At 43.2% G+C, this 24,953-nt stretch overlaps 1 protein-coding gene across 1 annotated transcript in view; it reads right to left on the reverse strand.

The window, feature by feature from the left end:
- The window catches only part of LOC134357340 (protein eyes shut homolog), a 641,949-nt gene that overhangs the window by 110,141 nt on the left and 506,855 nt on the right, over positions 1 to 24,953 (reverse strand). Inside the window, exon 16 of the mRNA XM_063068783.1 lies at positions 6,763 to 6,875. Within this exon, the coding sequence (XP_062924853.1) occupies positions 6,763 to 6,875 (113 nt within the window). The remainder of the gene's footprint in view (positions 1 to 6,762; positions 6,876 to 24,953) is intronic.

Genomic DNA, 24,953 nt, shown 5'->3' on the forward strand with positions numbered 1-24,953 from the left:
TATGGCCCTTGTGGCTACAGGGGTCAGGGGGTATGGAGGGAAGGCTGGGGCGGGGTTCTGAGTTGGATGATCAGCCATGATCATAATAAATGGCGGTGCAGGCTCGAAGGGCCAAATAGCCTACTCCTGCACCTATTTTCTATGTTTCTATGTTTCTATGTTTCTATTTCACCATCGTACACAATCACATTTCCTTTTCTTATTTCTGATGTGGACGGTGTTGACAACACGGAGTTTGTGATGCTTTGTCTGAAGATTTTAGAACTGGCTTATTTATACCGTTTAGTTGAAGAAATTATTCAGTGCGTACATGTTGTAGTGTTTGGGCAAAAAAAAAGTACAGCTCAAGATTTTTTCACATACTGGTCATTAGTCATAGTCATAGTCATAGTCATACTTTATTGATCCCAGGGGAAATTGGTTTTCGTTACAGTTGCACCATAAATAATAAATAGTAATAGAACCATAAATAGTTAAATAGTAATATGTAAATTATGCCAGTAAATTATGAACTAAGTCCAGGACCGGCCTATTGGCTCAGGGTGTCTGACCCTCCAAGGGAGGAGTTGTAAAGTTTGATGGCCACAGGCAGGAATGACTTCCTATGACGCTCTGTGTTGCATCTTGGTGGAATGAGTCTCTGGCTGAATGTACTCCTGTGCCCAACCAGCACATTATGTAGTGGATGGGAGACATTGTCCAAGATGGCATGCAACTTAGACAGCATCCTCTTTTCAGACACCACCGTGAGAGAGTCCAGTTCCATCCCCACAAGATCACTGGCCTTTTGAATGTGTTTGTTGATTCTGTTGGTGTCTGCTACCCTCAGCCTGCTGCCCCAGCACACAACAGCAAACATGATAGCACTGGCCACCACAGACTCGTAGAACATCCTCAGCATCATCCGGCAGATGTTAAAGGACCTCAGTCTCCTTAGGAAATAGAGATGGGTCTGACCCTTCTTGTAGACAGCCTCAGTGTTCTTTGACCAGTCCTGTTTATTGTCAATTCGTATCCCCAGGTATTTGTAATCCTCCACCATGTCCACACTGACCCCCTGGATGGAAACAGGGGTCACAGGTACCTTAGCTCTCCTCAAGTCTACCACCAGCTCCTTAGTCTTTTTCACATTAAGCTGCAGATTCTGCTCACACCATGTGACAAAGTTTCCTACTGTAGCCCTGTACTCAGCCTCATCTCCCTTGCTGATGCATCCAACTATGGCAGAGTCATCCGAAAACTTCTGAAGATGACAAGACTCTGTGCAGTAGTTGAAGTCCGAGGTGTAACTGGTGAAGAGAAAGGGAGACAAGACAGTCCCCTGTGGAGCCCCAGTGCTGCTGATCACTCTGTCAGACACACAGTGTTGCAAGCACATGTACTGTGGTCTGCCAGTCAGGTAATCAAGAATCCATGACACCAGGGAAGCATCCACCTGCATCACTGTCCGCTTCTCCCCCAGCAGAGCAGGGCGGATGGCATTGAATGCACTGGAGAAGTCAAAAAACATGACCCTCACAGTGCTCGCTGGCTTGGCCAGGTGGGCACAGACACGGTTCAGCAGATAGACGATGGCATCCTCAACTCCTAGTCGGGGCTGGTAAGCGAACTGGAGGGGATCTAAGTGTGGCCTGATCATAGGCCGGAGCAGCTCCAGAACAAGTCTCTCCAGGGTCTTCATGATGTGGGAGGTCAATGCCACTGGTCTGTAGTCATTGAGGCCGCTGGGGCGTGGCATCTTTGGCACAGGGACGAGGCAGGACGTTTTCCACAGTACAGGAACCCCCCGGAGCCTCAGGCTCAGGTTGAAGACATGGTGAAGTACTCCACATAGCTGAGGGGCACAGGCTTTGAGCACCCTGGTACTGAAACCATCCAGTCCTGCAGCCTTGCTTGGGTTGAGACGTTTCAGCTGTCTTCTCACCTGTTCAGCTGTGAAGCCTACAGTGGTGGTTTCGTGTGGGGAAGGGGTATAGTCATGAGAGCAGGTGGGGGACTGTGAGGAGGGGTAGGAGGGGAGAGTGGAATATGAGTTGGTTGGGGGCCGACAACAGATGGCTCATGTGGGGGATGGGCAGGGGCCACAATGTCAAATCTGTTAAAGAACAGGTTAAGTTCATTGGCCCTGTCCACACTGCCTTCCGCTCCTCTGTTGCTAGTTTGCCAGAACCCAAGTTAGAGGGAACATTGATCTGTTGCCTAAATCCCTATCCAGGCTTATCATATCAATAATACGGTCCTTCTTTCATTATCACTGGGTCAAAATCCTGGAAATTCATAGCTAATATCACTGGAGTATTATCAGCACACAGACTGCTGTGAATACAAAGAGCCACCAACATCTCAATGGAAACTAAGTTACGGGAAGGAAACACTGCCCTTGTTTATAATCTCATGTACTGTGGATAAGTAAATAAAAATTAATGTTTAAGTATGCTTTGCTGTGGCTTTATTTTACTTGCTAATGATTGCAGGGGAGCGAGATTATTTCTAAATTTGCAAATGCTGCTCCTACCTTCGAGCCTTGGAAGCCACTGGGGGTGAGGCAGTTTTCAGACAAGATCTGGAGCAGAGCGGCAGTAGGCAAGATCAGCATCTTGTTCTTCCTTTTCATTAAGTCAATAGCAAATTAGCTGGCAAGACTGCCAAAGGGATGTTGGTCTGTTCACCATTTAATCTAATAGATTGCAGGGTTATTCTCTCTGTGCAACCTTGTTTCTAATTGCTATACCAAATGCAGTGCAAACTCTCAATGTGCACTGGGGGATTCACCAAATTAGATGCAATTTTAATTTTTTTTGGATCCTTCTCGAGGAAGCATGCTGCTTAATCTCTGATTAATGTTCATACAAAAGGAACTTGCATGTGGGGGTGAAACTTTTACTTGATCAGCAGTGCCGTTAGCAGTCTCTGCCTTCTCAGGAAAGGCATGCACTTCATAAAGAGTATTTAAGATATTCCAAAAAGAAGGACTTGATATTTCTATTTGCTAATGATGAACTCCACTGCAAAACTATAAATAAACACAAACTGGTGCTCCTTAAACCTACACAGTGGCCTCTTTTTTATGTTCAAAGGTTCAAAGGTCAAGTTCAATGTCAGAGAAATGTATACAATATACATCCTGAAATGCTTTTTCTTCACAAAACCTCCATGAAAACAGAGAAGTCCCCAAAGAATGAATGACAGTTAAACATGAGAACCCCGAAGTCCCCCCCGATCCCCCCTCCCTCGTGTAAGTAGCAGCAAGCAACAATCCCCCCTCCCCTCACCAGCAAAATTAAACGTGCGTTGATTGGTACAGCAGTGTACAGGAGTGGATTCCAGTGACCTTCTCCTGCTGTAGCCCATCTATTTCAAAGCTTGATGTGTTGTGTGTTCAGAGATGCTCTTCTGCACACCACTGCAGTCACACTTGCTTATTTGAGTTGCTGTCACCTTCCTGACAGCTTGAACCAGTCTGGCTATTCTCCTCTGACCCCTTTCATTAACATGGCATTTTCACCTACAGAGCTGCTGCTCATTGGATGCTTTTTGTCTATCACACCATTCTCTGTAAACTCCAGAGACTGTTGTGGATGAAAACCTTAGTAGAACAACAGTTTCTGAGATACTCAAACCTCTTGTCTGGATCTGACAAATCATTCCATGGCCAAAGTCACTTCGATCACATTTCTTCACCATTCTGATGTTTGGCTTGAAAACCAACTGAACATCTTGACCATGCCTGCATGCTTTTTCTTTTCTATTGAGTTGCTGCCTCGTGATTGGCGCTGAGATGTTTGCAGTGTACACATGTAGCTAATGAGGTGGCCACAGAGTGTAGAACAAAGAACATTACAGCACAGCACAGGCCATTCGGTCCTGCGCTGACCTTTTAACCTACATTAAGATCAATCTAACCTAGATAATCTGACATAACCCTCCATTTTTCTTTCATCCGTTTGCCAACTAAGAGTTTCTTAAGTGCCCCCCCACCCTGTGTATCTGGCTTTACCACCACGCCTACAGCATGTTCCACATACCCTCACGCTCTGTGCAAGAAACCTAGCTCTGACATCCACACGATACTCTCCTCCAATCAGCTCCAAACTGAGCCCCTTGTATTAATCATTTCCACCATGGGGAAAAGTGTCTGGGTAGCCACTCTACCTCTTATCATCTTGTACACCTTCAGTCAGTCACCTCTTATCCTCCTTCACTCCGAAGAGAAAACTCTAGCTCATTCAACCTATCTTGATAAGACACACCCTCCAGTCCAGGCAGCATCCTGGTAATGTCTTTGCAGTGACATTTTCACTTACATTTCTCAAGGAGATTAATACACAAGTGGCTGCATTCCTCATACTTGAAAGAACCTTCGTAATTAGTCAGGATAGGAATTAAAATAATATCCAGATGAGGAAAGACCAAATGACTTTTTTATTGCAAAGAGAGGATGAGAGAAGTCCTCGCAATTATGAAGTATCCTGACTGGGGATAGGTCTCGACCTTGGTTGTTTCTGATGATGGGCAATAAAAATAAGTACATGGACTCTCTGAAGAGCTTTTCAACCCAAGTATAAGTTCATCCTATTGTCTTTGGTGCTGAACCAGACCACACATGTTCATATGTACATAAATTTATCTGATCAGCTCTGAACTTGAGTAGTGGAGCAGAACCCAAGGACTGAATCACCTGCCCGTTTCTATTAAGTTCTTGTGCTTACTGACTCAACTGACACTAAGAGTAGCCATAGAGTCATAAAGCATGGGAACAACTTCTTTAGCCCACTGAAGACTGACCAATCAGATGCACCAACCCTACGGTACTGTCATAGAGCGATACAGCACCTTCAGACCAACTCATCCTTGACAACCAAGTGGCCTACCTCAACTTGCATTTGATTCTCCTTCCAGTACCCTCTACTTCCTCCAGATTCTACCACTCAGTCACAAAATGGAGGCAATTTACAGAGGCCAAATTATCTCCCCAAATGCAAGCACATGGGTTGTGGAAGGAAAATGAAAGGGGAAATGTTATAGTAGAGAAAACCCAAGGTTACATGGAGAAGGTAGATAAAAGAGAAGAGTGAGGTGGAGGAGCGTAAGCTGTTAGGTGATAAGTGCATCCAGGTGACAGGCGAGGAAGACAAAAAGGCTGAAGAGGAAAGAATCTGACAGGAGAGAACAGTAGACCATGAAATAAAGGGAAGGATTCTACACACAGATAGCAGCTAAGGTCAGGGTTGCTAGAGGTGCGAGATGATAGGACCACTGTACCGTTTCAGACTGGATTGAATTTGGCAGCAGAAAGTGAATGTTCTGAGACCCAAGTGTAACACAGCAAGAGAACAAACTAAATACAAACTGGGAGACTTAGTGGACACATCACTGGCATAAGTTCAGACCAATAAAAAAGTGCTGAGGAGGGAGGTGTGAACCAATCAGAAATAAGATGGAGAGAATACTAGAGGTTCAAACCAAAGGAACGTAGGAGGGTAATGATCATGCACAGAAATCTCGACCCAAATGCAATGAGGTTAACTGTATGAATATTCTCACAGGCCATTACAGGTCTACAAACACAACTGAGAAACCTTTTCTTCCTCTTCCCACACCTTTAAAAACTGCCCATAACCTTAAACTTCCTTCCTCTGGGTTTCCACCTCTTTCTCTCTATTCCGTGTGAAACATTCTGGTTTCCTCGGCTGCGTAAGTCTAGGGAACAGAATCTCCGGCCCCTGCAAATGAGTGAGACTGAGGCGCAAGACCCCCCCCCACCCTGTTTGTGTGGATGCTGTGTAAATTGCTACCCTGCTACAGATTAATGCCACGAAATAACAAACAGTACACGGCACACGATTAGAGGAATCATATTTATGAATCTTAACTTAAGGGTTAGTAAAGAATGACAGAAAGAAAAGGGCCCATTCTAATTAAACAGTCAAATATGCACAAGTTGGAGCTCATCTTGAATTTCTCTGTCACTCACGTGCTGGGCCTTCGGTCAATGTGAAAGCACACACCACCTTCCAAACATCGCTTGCAATCCATCTCAACAAATGGGTCTCCCACCGGATCGTATGCTACGACCAGCTCTCCCCAGTTGCTAAATGAAATACCTACAGCACAGCAGCAAAGATGTAAACCAGGGCACTACACATGGTATCTACTGTCTTCTCCTATTGGATTCCCTCTTCTTCAGCCCTTTTCCTTCCTTATGTTTCACCTGGATTCACTTATCACCTGCCAGCTCATGCTCCCCCCGCCACCGCCTATTCTTTTATTCTGACATCTGTCCCCCTCCTTTCCAGTCCTGATCTCAGACTGAAACATCAATTTTTCATTTTCTTTCATAAGTGCTGTCTGGCCTGTTGAGTTCCTCCAAAATTTTGTGTGTGAGAACCCCAGTGAATGGGCAGATATTGTCACATGGCAGGATGATCACAGCTAGTGGCTCCAGGTATAAACTACTTAGTTCAGAAGGAGATTCAGAAGAAACTTCTTTGCCCATTCTGGTGTCACAAGAAATATTTAAGCAAGAACTAAGAAGATATGGTGATAAGATTAGGCAGATGAGGGAGGAAAAGATTCATATGGATTAGCCAGGACCCAGTTGCATAGGCTATTTCTGTGATGTAGGCTCAGTATAATTCTCCATATAAGTTTGAGCACTAACTGCAAAGATGGCTCTTCTTAAAAAAAAACAGAAAAAGAAAGGAAGAGGTAGTTTTGTGTCATATATTGCAGGTTGAGTATACAAACTTATTTTTTCTCTACCTGCAATGGTCGATATTGTGTCGGCTGACAGCATTCGATGGTATTAAAGGGCCCAACCCATTGATTTCTGTTATTTCCAGGCAGCCTGTAAAATTGTTGAATGGCTCAGCAATCTGCAAAACAAGGATCAACAGCTCAAAATATGTTGTCTCACATTTGCTGTTAAGTTACACCAAGTTTCCTTGGAAATTCCACAAATCTTTTAATTCTCCGTGATACAGAGCTAAAAGAGAACGGACTGTTGACTGAATGAGCATTGCTTAGTACACCATGCCTTTGCATGGCCAATTATAGACCTTTGAGGCTGATGTTAGCTTGCAAGGTCAGGCAAGTTGGGGCATAGTGCTTGCAAAATAGACTGGGCACTGGGAAGCCTGCTCCGCTCCTGGAAGCGGCAGAACAATACAGCAATTAGCTTAATGCCACTACAGTGCCAGCAGCCTGATTCAATTCTACCGCTGTCTGTATGGAGCTTGTATGTTCTCCTTGTGATGAATAGATTTCCTCTGGGTGTCCTCTTGTCATCCCATGTCGGGAAGATGTATGGGTGACTAGGTTAATTGGTCATGTGAGTGTATTTGGGTGGCAAGGGCTCCTTGGGGCAGAGGGCCTGTTACTGTGCTGCATCTCTAAATAAATAAATGATCCTTCAGTTTGCAGAAAGCACCTCCTGAATGCTCAGGATAGGTGAGTTGTCGATTTCAGTTTATAAATTGCTCAATCACATACGGTCTGGAGCAGTAGGACTAGGACTGGCAGGCTGGGTAACAGTTTCTTCTCTCAGGCTGTGAGACTAATGAATACCCTGCCACCACTGAGGTCTCATCACTAGGAGAGCGAGCTGTTTACTGTTTGCCCATTCTGCTCTTTACTACATGCATTTTGACTTATATTTTATTAAACTATTTGTAGTATAGTATTTTGGTTTATGTTCTTGCGTGATATATGTTGTGTGGGTACACTCTTGTTTCCTTTGGTCGCATATATGTACAATGATAATAACCTTGAATTTGAATTACATGGCTTTTAGAGCAGTGGCGATGTATAACATGAGAACCAGCCCTTCCACTCACTGAGACCTTACTGATCATCAAGCCCCACTTACACTGATTCCATTTTATTCTCCTCACATTCCTATCACCTCCCACTAGATTCTACCACTCACCTTCATGCTGGAAGCAATTTACAGTGGCCAATCAACCCGCCAACCAGCACTGGGGCAGCGTGGTAGTGTAGTGGTTAGCACAATGCTTTACAGTAGCAGTGACCTGGGTTCAATTCCTGCTACTGCCTGTAAGGAGTTTGTATATTCACTCCGTAATGCATGGGTTTCCCCTGGGTGCTCTGGTTTCTTCCCACAGTCCTGCGGTTGATAATTGGTCATCGTTAATTATCCTGTGATTCGGCTAAGGTTTAATTGGGGTAGCCTCAAAGGGCCAGTAGGGCTTGTTCTGTGCTAAATCTCAATAAATAAAATAAATCTTTGAGATGTGGGTGAAAACCAGAAGGTCATGGGAACCTTACAACGGAGAGAGTACAAACTGGTTAGACCACACTTGGAATATTGTGATCCGTTTTGGTCTCCTCATTATAGGAAGTGTGTGGAAACTTTAGAGAGGGTGCAGAGTAGACTTACCAGGATGCTCTCTGTATTACAGGGCATATCTTTTCTCTCTAGAGTGAAGGAGGATGACAAGTCACTTGATAGAGGTGTACAGGATGATCAGAGGCATAGATCGAGGGGATTGAGACTTTCTTCCCCAGCATGAAAACGGCTAATACAAGGGGACATAATTTTAAAATGATTGGAGGAAAGCACAGGGGAGATGTCACTGGTAAGTTTTTTTACACTGAAAGTGGTGACTGCATGGAATACCCTGCTTGGTGGTAGAGGAAGATATGTTGGGGGAACTTAAGATAACTCTTAGATGGGCACATGGATGATATAAAATTGGAGGATAATATAGGACAGAAGCGTTGGATTGATCTTAGAGTGGGTCAAAAGGTCAGCATAACATTCTGGGCTGAAGAGCTTGTATTGTGCTGCAATGTTCTATGTTCAATCTCCGTGCAGCTCTGTGGATTCACAGGTTGGTTTAGGTTTCTTGGAGGTTGCTAATAATGGCCAAATGGGGAACTCAGTGACAATTAGGTGGGCCGCAGAGAAGAATGGAAAATATACCATTTACTGCTGAACATCATACCATGGCTTCTGTTCACAGTTCTTGTGCTGAGAAGTTGATCTGTTGACAGTGAAGGTGAATTTACCAACACAGGAGGGTTGTAAGTTTAGTTTGCACTTTGCTGCTCTCCCTATCACAGCAATAGGGGTGCCATTTATACTCTGTCTCCAGAAAAGATGCAAGGACCATCAAACAAAGCAGGAGTGACACTAGAAGCACCAACAGCAGGGTACGATCAGCAAAAATGCCATAAGATTATTTCTTGCAGTCATGCAGCTCTGTATAGGTGCATCCATACCTGATGCACAAACCTTCCTTACATCATTGGAACAACAGGTTCTTAAGAGGTTGAAGGTCTTGCATCAGGCGATATTATGGTTCAATAATGTTAAAACAAACCCTGCTGCTATATGGATCTGATAGATACTCCGAATCACCTGATAGAGCTGCCACCTCACAACGTCAGTGATCCAGGTTCAATTCTGATCTCTGGCATTGTCTGCACAGAGACTGAAGATAGAACAGAGAACCCTGAAACCCTGAAACCCATCACTGCCCAAGTGCACCGATGTTGTCTGTGATGATGTTGGCTAGGCTGTGCAGGAACTCCATTCTGAAGTTCCAAATGACTTCCTAGAGATGCAAGTCATGAGCAGTTACATACCTGGACATCAAAACACCCAGAATGTCAATATCTCCGAGGAACTATCCTAGGATCAACACACAGATGGCCATCATGAAGAAGGTGTGACTGCATCTCTACTTTCTTGGAAAGTTAAGGAAATTCTCCAAGTCATTGTAGACCCTGGCAAACTTCGATAGATGCACAATAGAAGGTATTCTGATTGGTTGCATCATGGTCTGGTATGGGAACTTCAATGCACTGGAATGCAAGAAGTTACAGAGAGTGGTGGGCTCAGCCTGTTCCATCATGGCTACAGCTTTCCCCACCATTGAGGACATCTGTAAGAGGCAATGCCATAGAAAGGCAATATCCATAATTTAGGACCTTCACTATCTGGGTCATGCTCACTGTCCATTGCTGCCATCGGGTAGAAGGTGCAGGAACTTGTACCTTCAACGTTCAACAACAGCTTCTTCCTTATTGTCATCAGGACCCACAAGACCCTAATTCTGTACTTCCTTCAACTTGCACTAACTTGGTTATGCTATTTTTGTCTATTGTGTCATATGTTATATATAATTTATGTTAATTCATGTAATTAGCAGCATACTCAACATGTTTGTAATGTACTGAGCTACTGCTGCAAAAGGCTAACTTTGTGGTATTTATACCCTGGATATCAATGCCCAAAACAATAAACTTGAAGTTGAACTCTACTGATTGCCAAAGCATATTCACTAGCTAATAAGAATTTCACAGCAAGGACTTCTGGTGATTTATAACCGCACAAAGATCTACACCAGGTTGATGCAAGTTTACTTTCATCCCAAGGCAATCCAGCCTCCCTTCTTTCTTTGCACCTTGGAGCAGACTAACCAACCAGTTGCTGGAAGACATGGGGAATGAATTTAACCAATGCCAAGAGTAGTGCAGAGTGAGCAAGGGATGACCAGAACTGAATATCTCAATGGGTCTGAAGGTATCCTCCAGTACACACCATTCAAGGTCTGCCCAACAGCTATGGGTTACTCTATTCCATGCAACTTTGTGTAGAAGTGAGATTTGAACCTGCAGGGAAATGATCGTGCAAACATGGCTTGTCCTCATAATTTAACCTTGGAGTCTTTATCAGAGTTGGGTTTATTACCACTTACATATGTCATGAAATTTGTTATTTTGCAGCAGCAGTACAGTGCAATACATAAAAATATAAGTTACAGGAAGAACATATATAAATAAAGAAATGGTGCTAAAGAAGAACAAAATAGTGAGATAGTGTTCGTGGGTTCACAGACTCTTCAGAAATCTGATGGCAGAGAGACCGAAGCTGTTTCTATAAATCATTCTGGTAAATCAACATTACAGTCTCTTGGCAGCAACAGGAATATGGAAATATGTTGAATGCACACTCCCTCACCCTTTGCCTACTACATGTCCCTACCTCTCAATTAGCTTTTCCTTGCTGGAATTATTCAGTGCCTCTTGGGGAGTGTTCCTGGATTAAGCCCATAAACTCAGTGATGTCAGCCAAGAGCATCTCAACTACCAGAATAGGGATCTTTACAGCCTCCCACAGCTTCTATTGAAGCCTCACAATGGAGTTGTTTAGAACTTCATAGGTCGAGATCTTTAGAATTTCAAGCTCCTTGGAGTAAACATTACCAACAACATGACCTAGTCCAGTCACATAGACACCATGACCATAAAGCACGCCGGTACGTTTAATCTTTCAGAAGGCTAATGAAATTTGGCATGACTCAAACACCCTCACCAATTTTTATAGGTGTATCATAGAAAGCAACCCTCTAGATGCCTCACAGCTTTGTATGGCAACTGTTTTGTCCAAGATCGTAAGAAACTGCGGGGGATTGTGAATGCAGCCTAGGCTATCACACAAACCAGCCAATCCTCCCTTTCTACACTTCTCACTGCCTTGGGAAAGCAGCTAACATAATCAAGGATCCTTCCCCTCCCTAGTCATTCTCCCTTCTCCCCACTCCTCCCCCATTCCATCAGGCAAGAAACATAAAAGCTAGCGAACACAAGCCACCAGGCTCAAGGAGAGTTTCTATCCCACTGCTCTCAGACTCTTGAATGGAACTGTTATACAGTAAAGATAAACACTTGATCTCTCAAATTACTTTACAATGGCCTTGCCCCTTATTATGTGCCTGCGCATCACTTTCTCTGGAAATGTAACACGATATTCTGTTATTATGTTCCTTTGGTACTACCTTGAGGCACTTATGAATAGCATGATCTGTCTGGATAGCATGCAAACAAAATGTGTCTTGATGCTTGTGACAATAATAAAAACGTTTACCAATTAGCAAATTGACCCCGACAGGATCTTGTCTTAGCAGATCACATTGATTTATTGAGAGTGTGTAAATGGGACCACAGCAAACTTGCGTCATTCGTATTTCTGCTGTCAGAATCCAAATCTAAATCAAATGAGTGGAATAAAATGAGCCAACAAAATAGTCTGGAAAATGTTTATGTTATCTGTAACCTAAGTAACTTGGGTTTGTGTGTTCTAACATCATCTGAATTGGGTCAAGGAGAAATTTGCCTGGATCAGTTCTCTTTCACTAAATAGACTAGAATTGTAAATTTCCTCATGCACATACATGTTGGAGGATATGTATTAAAAGACATCAATAATGATTAATTGACGAAGAACCTGATCAGTGCACACTAAGAAAATATTTAATGATTAACTGTGTTTGACTTCATAGTTATTTTCAGCAACTTTAAGTCAGGATACTTACAGGTGAAAGATTTCATACACCTATTTTTGTCTTAAACTAATTTTCAGAAGCATTAGGTAAAACTCTGTTAGGTTTCTGCTCTTAATATAAAATTGAACACTATTTAATCAAATTAAGTAAAATCAAAGAAAAAAAATCTACTATGACACCATTAAATACATTGGTTAGCAGAAGACTTTACATTTGTTATTCTACAAGTGAATTTTGATCTAACCACTCCACAGTTTCAAATTTAGTTCTTACATTATGAAGTAATCACAACTTGTTTCTGTCATTAACACAAGAGATTAAGCAGATGCTGGAAATCCAGAGTAACAAACATAAAATACTCGAGGAACTCAGCAGGTCAGGCAGCAGCTATTGAGAGGAGTAAAGAGTCAAGTCAAGTCACTTTTTATTGTCATTTCAACCATAACTGCTGGTACAGAACATAGTAAAAATGAGACGACGTTTTCCAGGACCATGGTGCTACATGAAACAATACAAAAGCTACACTGAACTATGTAAGAAAAAACACAAAAACTACACTAGACTACAGACCTATCCAGGACTGCATAAAGTGCACAAAACAGTGCAGGCACTACAATAAATAATAAACAAGACAGTAGGCACAGTAGAGGGTCTAGTAGGTTGGTGTCAAGCCAGGCTCTGGGTATTGAGGAGTCTGATGGCTTAGGGGAAGAAACTGTTACATAGTCTGGTCGTGAGAGCCCGAATGCTTCGGTGCCTTTTTCCAGATGGCAGGAGGGAGAAGAGTTTATATGAGGGGTGCTTGGTGTCCTTCATAATGTTGTTTGCTCAGCAGATGCAGCGCGTGGTGTAAATGTCTGTGATGGCGGGAAGAGAGACCCCGATGATCTTCTCAGCTGACCTCACTATCTGCTGCAGGGTCTTGCAATCCGAGATGGTCAATGCTTCAAGCCAAGATTGATGAAGACTCCTGCTAAATAGTCTCAACCTGAAACGTCAATTTTTTTTAAAATTCTTTTCTACAGACGCTACCTGACCTGCTGAGTTGCTCCAGCATTTTGTGTGTCTTAATCTGTATTCCAGCATCTGCAGAATATCTTGTGTTTACCGTATGGTCCCAGGAACCTTTGCTGGTTTACTTTTTTATTTGAATATCTTAAGTTCCTCAGTATCAAACTTACTTTATTCATTTAGAGACACAGCACAGTAACAGGCCCTTCTGGCCCAATGAACTTACACTGCCCACTTACACCCATGTGACCAATTAACCTACTAACCCATACATCTTTGGATTGTGGGAGGAAACCAGAGCACCTGGCAACAATGTACAAACCCATTGGGAGTTGAACCCAGGTTGTTAGCATTGTTATAGCATTACTCTAACTACTACACAGCCATGCCAGCATTTTGAGTTTTGTTTCTATCATTGTTAACCCATCCACTTTTAAATGTATTTACCCTTAATCTTCCTAATTCAAGTATTCATTTAATGAGAAGGGACTTGAAATTATGGAATTTCAACTTTAATTTTTGCATGCAGTCTTGTTTCCTGACCTTCTCTACACAGAAGCACCTGGAAGCAGTCCTGTTTTCCCTCAGAAAGATTCAGCTGAGAAGCAATTAGTGGCACAAAGTCAGGATCTATCTCTCAATAACTCATCACATGGGATACAAAGCCTCACTGTGCCAGCACAGAATTGTTGTGACTTTAAAGATAGCTAAATCCATTAAAAAAAAGAGATCTGTTCATCAAGGTGATGGATTTCAGGGCTGAAAATGGAATACATTTCCATTATGGATATTCTCTGTTCAAAGTCCAGTACTTTTCTATTGCTAAACTGTATTTTTCATGCATACCCATTAAAAATGATCTGGCAACTTGATGGACAGCTTGAGGTAGCGGGTGTCAGGGAAGACAGATGATGCTGTGTGACTTCCAACTTGTGGAAAGGAGCAGCAAAGATATTTTGTTATTATTATTTTGGGATTATTGTTCAAAAGATGACACAGTTAGTACTGCTTAAATTCATAAATGGAAATCATTGTCTATGGGTCAAGCTATCAGTGGCTGTATATTTTGTACCAGAAGCCAATGTGTTGGTATAGAAATTGACTCATTTTGCAAACACAAGAGATTCTGCTGATGCTGGAAATCCAAACTAATGCATACAAAATGCTCAAGGAACTAAGCAGATGGCGTAGCATCTAGAGAAAGGAGTAAACAGTTGATGTTTCAGGCCAAGACCCTTCAATAGCACTGGAAAGGAAAGGGAGTTATAATGGCTTCTTCTATGGCCACTGTAGTTACTGTCACACCCCTGTTAGTTTAACTAATGTTGCTAATCTCCTTTGACTAACATTCTCAATACATAAAAGCATGCAGATATTGTCAAGAGGTTCAGTTATTGTTCAGACCAAACATCGGAATGGGGAAGAAATGTAATCCGAGTGATTTTGACCATGAAATGATTGTTGGTGCCATAAGAAGTGGTTTGAGTATAGAAACATAGAAAACCTACAGCACAATACAGGCCTTTCGGACCGCAAAGCTGTGCCGAACCTGTTCTTACCTTAGAACTACCTGGGCTTACCCATAGCCCTCCATTTTTCTAAGCTCCATGTATCCATCCAGGTGTCTCTTAAAAGACCTTATAGTTTCTGCCTCCACCACCGCTGCTGGCAGCCCATTCCATGCACTCACCACTCTCTGCTTAAAAAACTTAACCCCTGACATCTCCTCTGCACCTACTTCCAAGCACCTTAAAACTATGCCCTCTTGTGCTAGCCATTTCAGCCCTGGGAAAAAGTCTTTGACTATCCACACGATCAATGCCTCTCATTATCTTCTACACCTCTATCAGATCACCTTTCATCCTCCGTCGCTCCAAGGAGAAAAGGCTGAGTTCACTCAACCTATTCCATTAAGGCATGCTCCTCAATCCAGGCAACATCCTTGTAAATCTGCTCTGCATCTTTTCTATGGTTTCCACATCCTTCCTGTAGTGAGGCGAACAGAATTGAGCACAGCACTCCAAGTGGGGTCTGACCAGGGTCCTATATAGCTGCTACATTACCTCTCGGCTCTTAAACTCAGTCCCATGATTGATGAAGGCCAATGCACCATATGCCTTCTTAACCGCAGAGTCAACCTGCGTAGCAGCTTTGAGTGTCCGATGGACTCAGACCCCAAGATCCCTCTGATCCTCCACACTGCCAAGAGTCTTGCCATTAATGCTATATTCTGCCATCATATTTCACCTGCCAATATGAACCACCTCACACTTAGCTGGGTTGAACTCCATCTGGCACTTCTCAGCCCAATTTTGCAACCTATCAATAACATCTGACAACCCTCCACACTATCCACAACACCCCCAACCTTTGTGTCATCAGTAAATTTATCAACCCAACCCTCCACTTCCTCATCCAGGTCATTTATAAAAATCACAAAGAGTAAGGGTCCCAGAACAGATCCCTGAGGTACACCACTGGTCACCGGCCTCCATGCAGAATATGACCCGTCTACAACCACTCTTTGCCTTCTATGGGCAAGCCAGTTCTGGATCCACAAAGCAATGTCCATTTGGAACCCATGCCTCCTTACTTTCTCAATAAGCCTTTTATGGGGTACGTTATCAAATGCCTTGTTAAAATCCATATACATTTCTCTCGAGGGCTATGGGTAAAGCTTAGTTAGTTCTAAGGTCGGGACATGTTTGGCACAGCCTTGTGGGCTGATAGGCTTGTATTATGCTGTACGTTTTTCGACGTTTCTATGTTTCTATCTATGGCTCTACCTTCATCAATGTGTTTACTCACATGTTCAAAAAAAATTCAATCAGGTTTGTAAGGCACGACTTGCCTTTGACAAAGCCACACAGACAATTCCTAATCATATTATGCCTCTCCAAATGTTCATAAATCCTGCCTTTCAGGATCTTCTCCATCAACTTACCAACCACTGAAGTATGACTCACTGGTCTATAATTTCCTGGGCTATCTCTGCTCCCTTTCTTGAATAAGGGAACAACATCAGCAACCCTCCAATCCTCCAGAACCTCTCTGCTCCTCATTGATGATGCAAGGATCATCACCAGAGGTTCAGCAATCTCCTCCCTTGCTTCTCACAATAGCCTGGGGTACATCTCGTCCGGTCCCAACCTATCCAACTTATCCAACGATGCTTTCCAAAAGCTCTAGCACATCATTTTTCTTAATGTCTATATGCTCAAGATTTTCAATCCACTGTGAGTCATCCCAACAATTGCCAAGGTCCATTTCCATGGTGAATACTGAAGCAAAGTATTCATTAAGTACCTCTGCCATCTCCTCTGGTTGCATACACACTTTTCCACTGTCACGTTTGATTGGTCGTATTCTTTCACGTCTTATCCTCTTGCTCTTCACATACTTGTAGAATGCCTTGGGGTTCTTCTAATGGCCCCTTCTGGCTCTCCTAATTTCATTCTTAAGCTCCTTCCTGCTTGCCTTATAATCTTCTACAAACATAGATCTCTATCATTATCTAGCTTTTTGAACCTTTTGTACGCTCTTCTTTTCTTCTTGACTAGATTTACAACAGCCCTTGTACACCACAGTTCCTGTACCTTACCATCCTTTCCCAGTCTCATTGGAAGGTACGTATGCAGAACGCAACACAAATATGCCCAGAGCATTTGCCACATTTCTTCTGTACGTTTCCCTAAGAAGATCTGTTTCCAATTTATGCTTCCAAGTTCCTGCCTGATAGCTTCGTATTTCCCCCTACTCCAATTAAACGTTTTCCTAACTTGTCTGTTCCTATACTATGGTAAAGGAGATAGAATTGTGATCACTATCTCCAAAATGCTCTCCCACTGAGAGACCTGACACCTGACCGGGTTCATTTCCCAATACCAGTACAGCCTCTCCTCTTGTAGGCTTATCTGCATATTGTGTCAAGAAACCTTCCTGAACACACCTAACAAGTTCCACTCCACTTAAACCCCTCACTCTAGGGAGATGCAAATCAATATTTGGGAAATTAAAATCTCCCACCACAACAACCCTGTTATTTATTGCTCCTTTCCAGAATCTGTCTCCCTATCTGCTCCTCAATGTCCCTGTTACTGTTGGGTGGTCTATAACAAACACCCAGTAGAGTTATTGACCTCTTCTTATTCCTAACTTCCACCCACTGAGACTCCGTAGACAACTCCTCCATGACTTCCTCCTTTTCTGCAGCTGTGACACTATCTCTGATCAGCAGTGCCACATCTCCACCTCTTTTGCCTCCCTCCCTGTCCTCTCTGAAACATCTAAAGCCTGGCACTTGAAGTAGCCATTCCTGCCCCTGTACCATCCAAGTCTCTGTATTGGCCACAACATCATTACTCCAAGTGCTGATCCACACTCTAAACTCATCCACTTTATCCAAAATACTCCTCGCATTAAAAAAGACACATCTCAAACCATCGATCTGAGTGTATCCCTTCTCTATCACCTGCCTATCCTCCCTTTCGCACGGTTTCCAAGATTTCTCTATTTGTGAGCCAAACTCCCTTTCCTCTGTCACTTCAGTTTGGTACCCACCCCTCAGAAATCTTAGTTTAAACTCTCCCCAAAAACCTTTGCAAACCTCCTCGCCAGGATATTGGTCCCCCTCGGATTCAAGTGCAATTCGTCTATTTTGTACAGGTCACACCTGCCCCAGAAGAGGTCCCAATGATACAGAAATCTGAATCCCTGTCCCCTGCTCCAATCTCTCAGCCACGCATTTATCCTCCACCTCAATCTATTCCTATACTCACTGTCACGTGGCACAAGCAGTAATCCCGAGATTACTACCTTTGAGGTCCTGCTTCTCAACTTTCAGAACCTCCTCCCTTTTCCTACTTATGTCGTTGGTATCAATATGTACCACGACCTCTGGCTGTTCTCCTTCCCTCTTTGAGATTTTGTGGATGTGATCAGAAATATCCCAGACCCTAGCACCTGGGAGGTTAACTACCATCTGTGTTTCTTTCCTGCGTCCACAGATTCACCTGTCTGACCCCCTAACTATAGAGTGCTGAAGTGACTACCTGCCTATAGCTCCTCTCTATCACCTCCTCACTTTCCCTGAGCAGACGTAGGTCATAGAGCTGCATCTCCAATTTCCTAATGCAGTCCCTAAGGAGCTGCACCTTGACGCACCTGATGCAGGTGTGGCCGTCCGGGAGGCTGGGAATCCCCAGGACCTCCCACATCTGACACCGAGCACAGAAAACTGGCTTCACACACATACTTTCTCTCTGTATTCTGAACAGATAACCTACCTCGCCTCGACCCATTATTGCCGAAGCCCCATTGAGCCAAAGTCTTCTTACACTGTCCCCCTCTACTCTGATGCCTGCTCTGTAAAGCTGTCTTCTTTTTAAACTCTTCCTGCTGATCTCACTGACTGACCCCCATGCACTTGCGCAGTTGTGCCCTGTTCAAACCACCGAAGAAATAACCGTCACCTTTTCAACTCTGTTCGCTTTTAAACTCTTGCGGCTGTTCTCAGTGGCCAACCTCCATGCACTTGCGCAGTCAGGCCCCTTTCAAACCGCTGAAACATCTTAGAAACAAGTTTAAGTTCAAACTTAATTATCATTCAACCATTCATGAATACAGCTAAATGAAACAGCGTTCCTCTGGGGCCAAGGTACAAAACTCAGAGCCAATAGTAATACACAGCACAAGGCACATATTGTACATACAAGACAGCAAGTAAATATATAGTCACACAAAAAATACATTGCTCAAGTTCCTGAGTGACTTGTCCTGTAAATTGATGTTGCAAAAACAAGCTGTTCTCAGTAGACTGATGATCTCCTGGGATTTTCATACTAAGCAGTCTCTAAAATTTACAGATCTGACAGGAAGGCAACAGTAACTCAAATTACCATGTGTTAAAACAGTGGTGTGCAGAAGAGCATTTATGAATGCACATGTTGAACCTTAAAATGGATGGGCTGCAGCAGCAGAAGACAATGAACATACACTGAGTGTCCACTTTATTAGTTACAGGAGGTACCAAGTAAGGTGACCACTGAGTGTATATGGACATAGGTAACCAAGCTCTGATGAACACAGCCTTGAAGTGGAAACAACTGAAGTTCAAGTTTAAGGAAGGTGAAAAGAAGGGCATTGTTCAGGAAGGAAATGAAATAGAGTTAACTTGTTAAGCTGCTCTCAGGTGCTCATCTGCTTTACCTTTTAATTATCCAATACAAACTCATTATAGTTGGCTTGAGTTCATAGAAGCATAGACAATAAGGACTTTGCTTTAAAAGGGATAATTTTCTCAACAGCTAATTGATTTCCAATGTATCTAAGTCAGCACTGCTGGTTTCATTTACAGAGATGACCTGATTAATGGGAATCTTCCCATTCCCACTGAAGTAATCCAAGAAGCCCCTTACAAGTTTATTAAAACACGTTAATTTGTTCTGTTAGTTTATCAGATAGAGTGACAATGCCAAACATTATTGTTTTTCTTTTTACATATATTGCCTTTAAGCTCTTGCATGTTTGTTTATGGGGTGCTAACATTACATATGAGAAGTGACTGTGATAATAGTTCACTATTACATTGAAGACTTTCTTCTCACTTTGCCACAGCATTGAATACCAGTAGAGAAACAAATCAATCCTGGTGCTCAGCAACATACCTGAAGTGTCTGGGAAATCTTAGGCAAAGCTATCAATGCAAAAGTGATCATTTTGGCTTAAAATGAACTTGAATCATGAGGTGAAATGATAAAGTAACCGCCCAGGTGATTGACAGGTCTGGAAGGGAAATCTAAAGGCTAAAGTTTTGAGCTCAGCGGGACTGGAGGTAGAAGGTCAAAAGTTCAAATCTTTAAGTCAGTGACTCCAAAGGTAGAGGCCCTGAGGTTGGGCCTGGAAGTCCAGGACAGGGAGTGGAGGTTGGAGGCCTGAAGTTTCAGGGACTGAGGCTTAGGACTGGAGGCCCAGAAGCAGCTTGTCCTGGGGTTGGAGGCTTGTATGTGTGTGAGAGGGAATGAGTGAGTGGAAGGGTGGGAAATGGCTTTGTTTTGGTGTTAAGAACTCTGCTCTAAAACGCATCTCCCCCATTTCACGTGCATCTGCTCTCACTCCATCCTCCCGCCACCCCACTAAGAATAGGGTTCCCCTGGTCCTCACCTACCACCTCACCAGCCTCCGGGTCCAACATATTATTCTCCGTAACTTCTGCCACCTCCAATGGGATCCCATCACTAAGCACATCTTTCCTTCCCCCCCTCTCTCTGCATTCTGCAGGGATCGCTCCCTATGCAACTCCCTTGTCCATTCGTCCCCCCATCCCTCCCCACTGATCTCCCTCCTGGCACTTATCCGTGTAAGCGGAACAAGTGCTACACATGCCCTTACACTTCCTCCCTTACCACCATTCAGGGCCCCAAACAGTCCTTCCAGGTGAGGCAACACTTCACCTGTGAGACGACTGGGGTGATATACTGCGTCCGGTGCTCCCGATGTGGCCTTTTATATATTGGCGAGACCCGACGCAGACTGGGAGACCGCTTTGCTGAACATCTACGCTCTGTCCGCCAGAGAAAGCAGGATCTCCCAGTGGCCACACATTTTAATTCCACATCCCATTCCCATTCTGACATGTCTATCCACGGCCTCCTCTACTGTAAAGATGAAGCCACACTCAGGTTGGAGGAACAACACCTTATATTCTATCTGGGTAGCCTCCAACCTGATGGCATGAACATCGACTTCTCTAACTTCTGCTAAGGCCCCACCTCCCCCTCGTACCCCATCTGTTACTTATTTTTATGCACACATTCTTTCTCTCACTCTCCTTTTTCTCCCTCTGTCCCTCTGAATATACCTCTTGCCCATCCTCTGGTTCACCCCCCCCTTGTCTTTCTTCCCAGACCTCCTGTCCCATGATCCTCTCGTATCCCTTTTGCCTATCACCTGTCCAGCTCTTGGCTCCATCCCTCCCCCTCCTGTCTTCTCCTATCATTTTGGATCTCCCCCTCCCCCTCCAACTTTCAAATCCCTTACTCACTCTTCCTTCAGTTAGTCCTGACAAAGAGTTTCGGCCTGAAACGTCGACTGCAGCTCTTCCTAGAGATGCTGCCTGGCCTGCTGCGTTCACCAGCAACTTTGATGTGTGTTGCTTGAATTTCCAGCATCTGCAGAATTCCTGTTGTTTTTGTTTTGGTGTTGTTGTCCTGAATTGTTCATGTGCTGCTTAGTTATTTCTGCTTGTTTTGCTCCACTAAACCTGGCGGACATGCTAGCTGGTGCCAGAATGTGTGATACTTGCGGGCTGTCCGCAACATATCCTTATGTGTGTTGATTGTTAATGCAAATGGCGCATTTTGATCAGAAGTAGAGAGTGTGAGCAATTTCAAGTACCTGGATATCAATATCTTTGAGGACCCAACATATTGATTCAGTTATAAAGAAGGCAAGACAGTGGTTATATTTCAGTTTGAGGAGATTTGGTATGTCACCAAAAACACTGGCATACTTCTGCAGATGTAACATGGACAGCATTCTAACTGGCTGCATCACCATCTGACGTAGGAAGGCACTCTCTCCACAGAGAGTTGTAAAATTAGTCAGCTCCATCATCGGCACTCGCCTCCATCGTATCCAGGACACCTTCAAGGAGCGGTGCCTCAAAAAGGCAGCGTCCATCATTAAGGACCCCTACCACCCAGGGCATGCCCTTTTCTCATTGTTACCATCAGGGAGGAGGTACAGAAGCCTGAAAGCACACATACTCAATGATTCAGGAATAGCTTCTTCCCCTCTGCCATCTGATTTCTGAATGGACGTTGAACCCATGAACACAACTCACTACTTTCTATTTCTATTTTTTTGCACTACTTATTTAATTTAACTATTTTATATATATATATACACACACTTACTGTAATTCAAAGTTTTTTTCTCTATTATTGTGTATTGCATTGTACCACTGCTGCAAAGTTAACAAATTTCATGACATAACTTGATGATTTTAAACATAATTCTAATATACATGTAATAAATAAATCGGTATCTGAATCTAGATATTTCAAGTTTCTGGATAAAATAAAAGAAAGATGTTTGTAAAGTACAGCTACAGTCTTTCTCCAAATGTCAAGGGCCATTCACTTTCCATCAGTTACTGATGAGAGCTTTGGACTTTTTACTTCAGCCACAAAGGACTTATGGTCAATTATGCTGATTATAAGCTTGGTAAAATAAAACAGCCTCACTGTTATTTCCTACAGAGCTTGAGTTTATCTCAGGTTTTGCATAATATCAATAGCAGGAAACAATAAATCATTTGCATGTTCCATCTTGCTCTCAGGATTCTGTATCCTCATGGTGGCACGAGAAAATAAAGTGGCTGATATACTGAAGGTGTCAAAAATGCTTGAAATACACAGCAGGTCAGGCCATTTCTTTGACCTTAAATCATAATTGCTTCTTTCCAGGCTGGTGCAGTCTGACCTGCTGAGTACCTCCAGCACTTTGTGATTCTGTTTTATATTTCCAGCGTCTACAGTTTGCTTTTTCTTATGACTTAACATCCACCATCAGGAAGTACTTCAAGTGGCTGGTCATAGCAAGCACTAACTCTGGCCTCCCAGAAAGCCTTGGCTCACTGAAGTTCACCTACCACTGAAAAAGATCTATGGCAGACGCTATATGCCTGGCCCCACACTCATCTCTGGAGCATCTGGACAGGAAGGATACCTATGTTAGGTTATTGTTTGTTGACTACAGCCCTGACTTCAATACTATAATTCTGAGCAAACTCAGCACCAAACTCTGATATATCGGAGTCAGCAACTCCTTCTACAATTGGATCTTTGACTTCCTGACCAACACAGCACAATCAGTAAAGATAGTCAGCAACACCTCCACCATGATTAGTCTGGAGCCTGGTTCTCCACAAGGCTTGACTTCAGCCCCTCACTCTACACTCATGACTGCATGGCTAGATCCTGCATTAACTGCATCTATAAATGCACAGGCGATATCACCATAGTGGACTATGCCTCAAATAACGATGAGTTGGAGTACAGGAAGGAGATAGAGAGCTCAGTAACATGGTTCATGCCAACGAACTTCCCTCAACGTCAGCAAATCAAAAGTGCTGGTCATTGACTTCAGGGATGGGGTAGGCGCACATGCTCCTGTTTACATCAACAGTGCTGAGATTGGAAAGGTTGAGATGGAATATCACCAATAGCCTTTCCTGGTCCAGCCATGGCCAAGAAAGCTCCCCAGTGCCTCTACATAGAAGGCCAAAGAAATTTGGCACGTCTTTGTTGACATTTCGTCATTTTTATTGATGCACCATAGAAAGCATCTGACCCGGATGCATCACAACTCTGTACAGCAACGGCTCTGCCTGTGACCATAAGAAACTACAGGGAACTGTTCACACAGCTCTGCTCATCATGGAAACCAGCCTCCCCTCCATGGACACTCTTAATGCTTCTTGCTGCCTCAGTAAGGCAGCAAGCATAATCAAAGTCCACTCCCACTTTGACCATTCACTCTTCTTCCTTCTCCTATCAGGCAGAAGAAAACACATACCACCAGGCTCAAGGCCAACTTCTACTGCACTGTTATAAGAAAATTGTATGTTTCCCTGGTATGATAAGATGGATACTTAATTTAACAATATGGCTTATTATGATCTTGTGTTTATTGTCAAACTGCACAGCACTTTCTGTTCAGCTGTTACACTTTATTCTGCATTGTTTTATTGTCTTACCTTGTTCTACCCCAACACACTGTGTGTAATGATCTGATCTGTATGACCAGTGTGCAAGACAAGCTCCTCACTGTGTCTTGGTACATGTGACAATATTAAACTGGAGTGAGGATACTGTTCTAATGTTTAAAATGAAATGATCAATTTTCACATTGCAATGACCCATGTACAAGAATGGCACAATGACTAGACTAATTTTTTAAATGCAAAGTTTGAGCTTAATTATTGGCTAAGGCTCTGAGGGAAACTCCATTGTGTCTCTTCAAATTGTGCCAGTGTAATGGTTTTAAAAAGGGTTTTACAGAGGGCTGTGTTTCTACAAAATGGGCCACATCACAAATTTTCTGCAATGCAAAGCCTTGTCATCTGCACATTACTATTAATTTTCACATTGCAATGACCCATGTTGAGAAACATGAGTTGAAAAATAATACATTTTGTGTCAATTTATTTACATTTAATTCCCACATAAGAACTGTGAGAATTAATTTTATTCTGCATCTGAAACTTTTGGGTAGTGATTGGTGAATTCTGCAAGGCTGAAATTCCGTTCCCTAAATGGCTATATCACCGGGATCATCGGTAACATCTTCCTGCATATTATATTCTCTGATGTCAGATGTCCATCACAACCTGGAGCATCAGGAATGCAATAAGAAATCTTCACATGTCACCACGGTTAAGGATTGAGGACCATCAGTTGTTATATTCTCCCATGATATAATCAACTCCATTAGGACCCATTTCATTTGTTTCTCATAAACACAAGATAGTCTGCAGGTGCTGGAAATCCAGAGTAACATACACAATACTGGAGGAACTCAGCAGGTCGGGCAGCATCTCTAGAGAGGAATAAAGAGTCAAGGTTTTTA

This window comes from Mobula hypostoma, chromosome 2, assembly GCF_963921235.1.
Source record: "Mobula hypostoma chromosome 2, sMobHyp1.1, whole genome shotgun sequence".
Lineage (NCBI taxonomy): Eukaryota > Metazoa > Chordata > Chondrichthyes > Myliobatiformes > Myliobatidae > Mobula > Mobula hypostoma.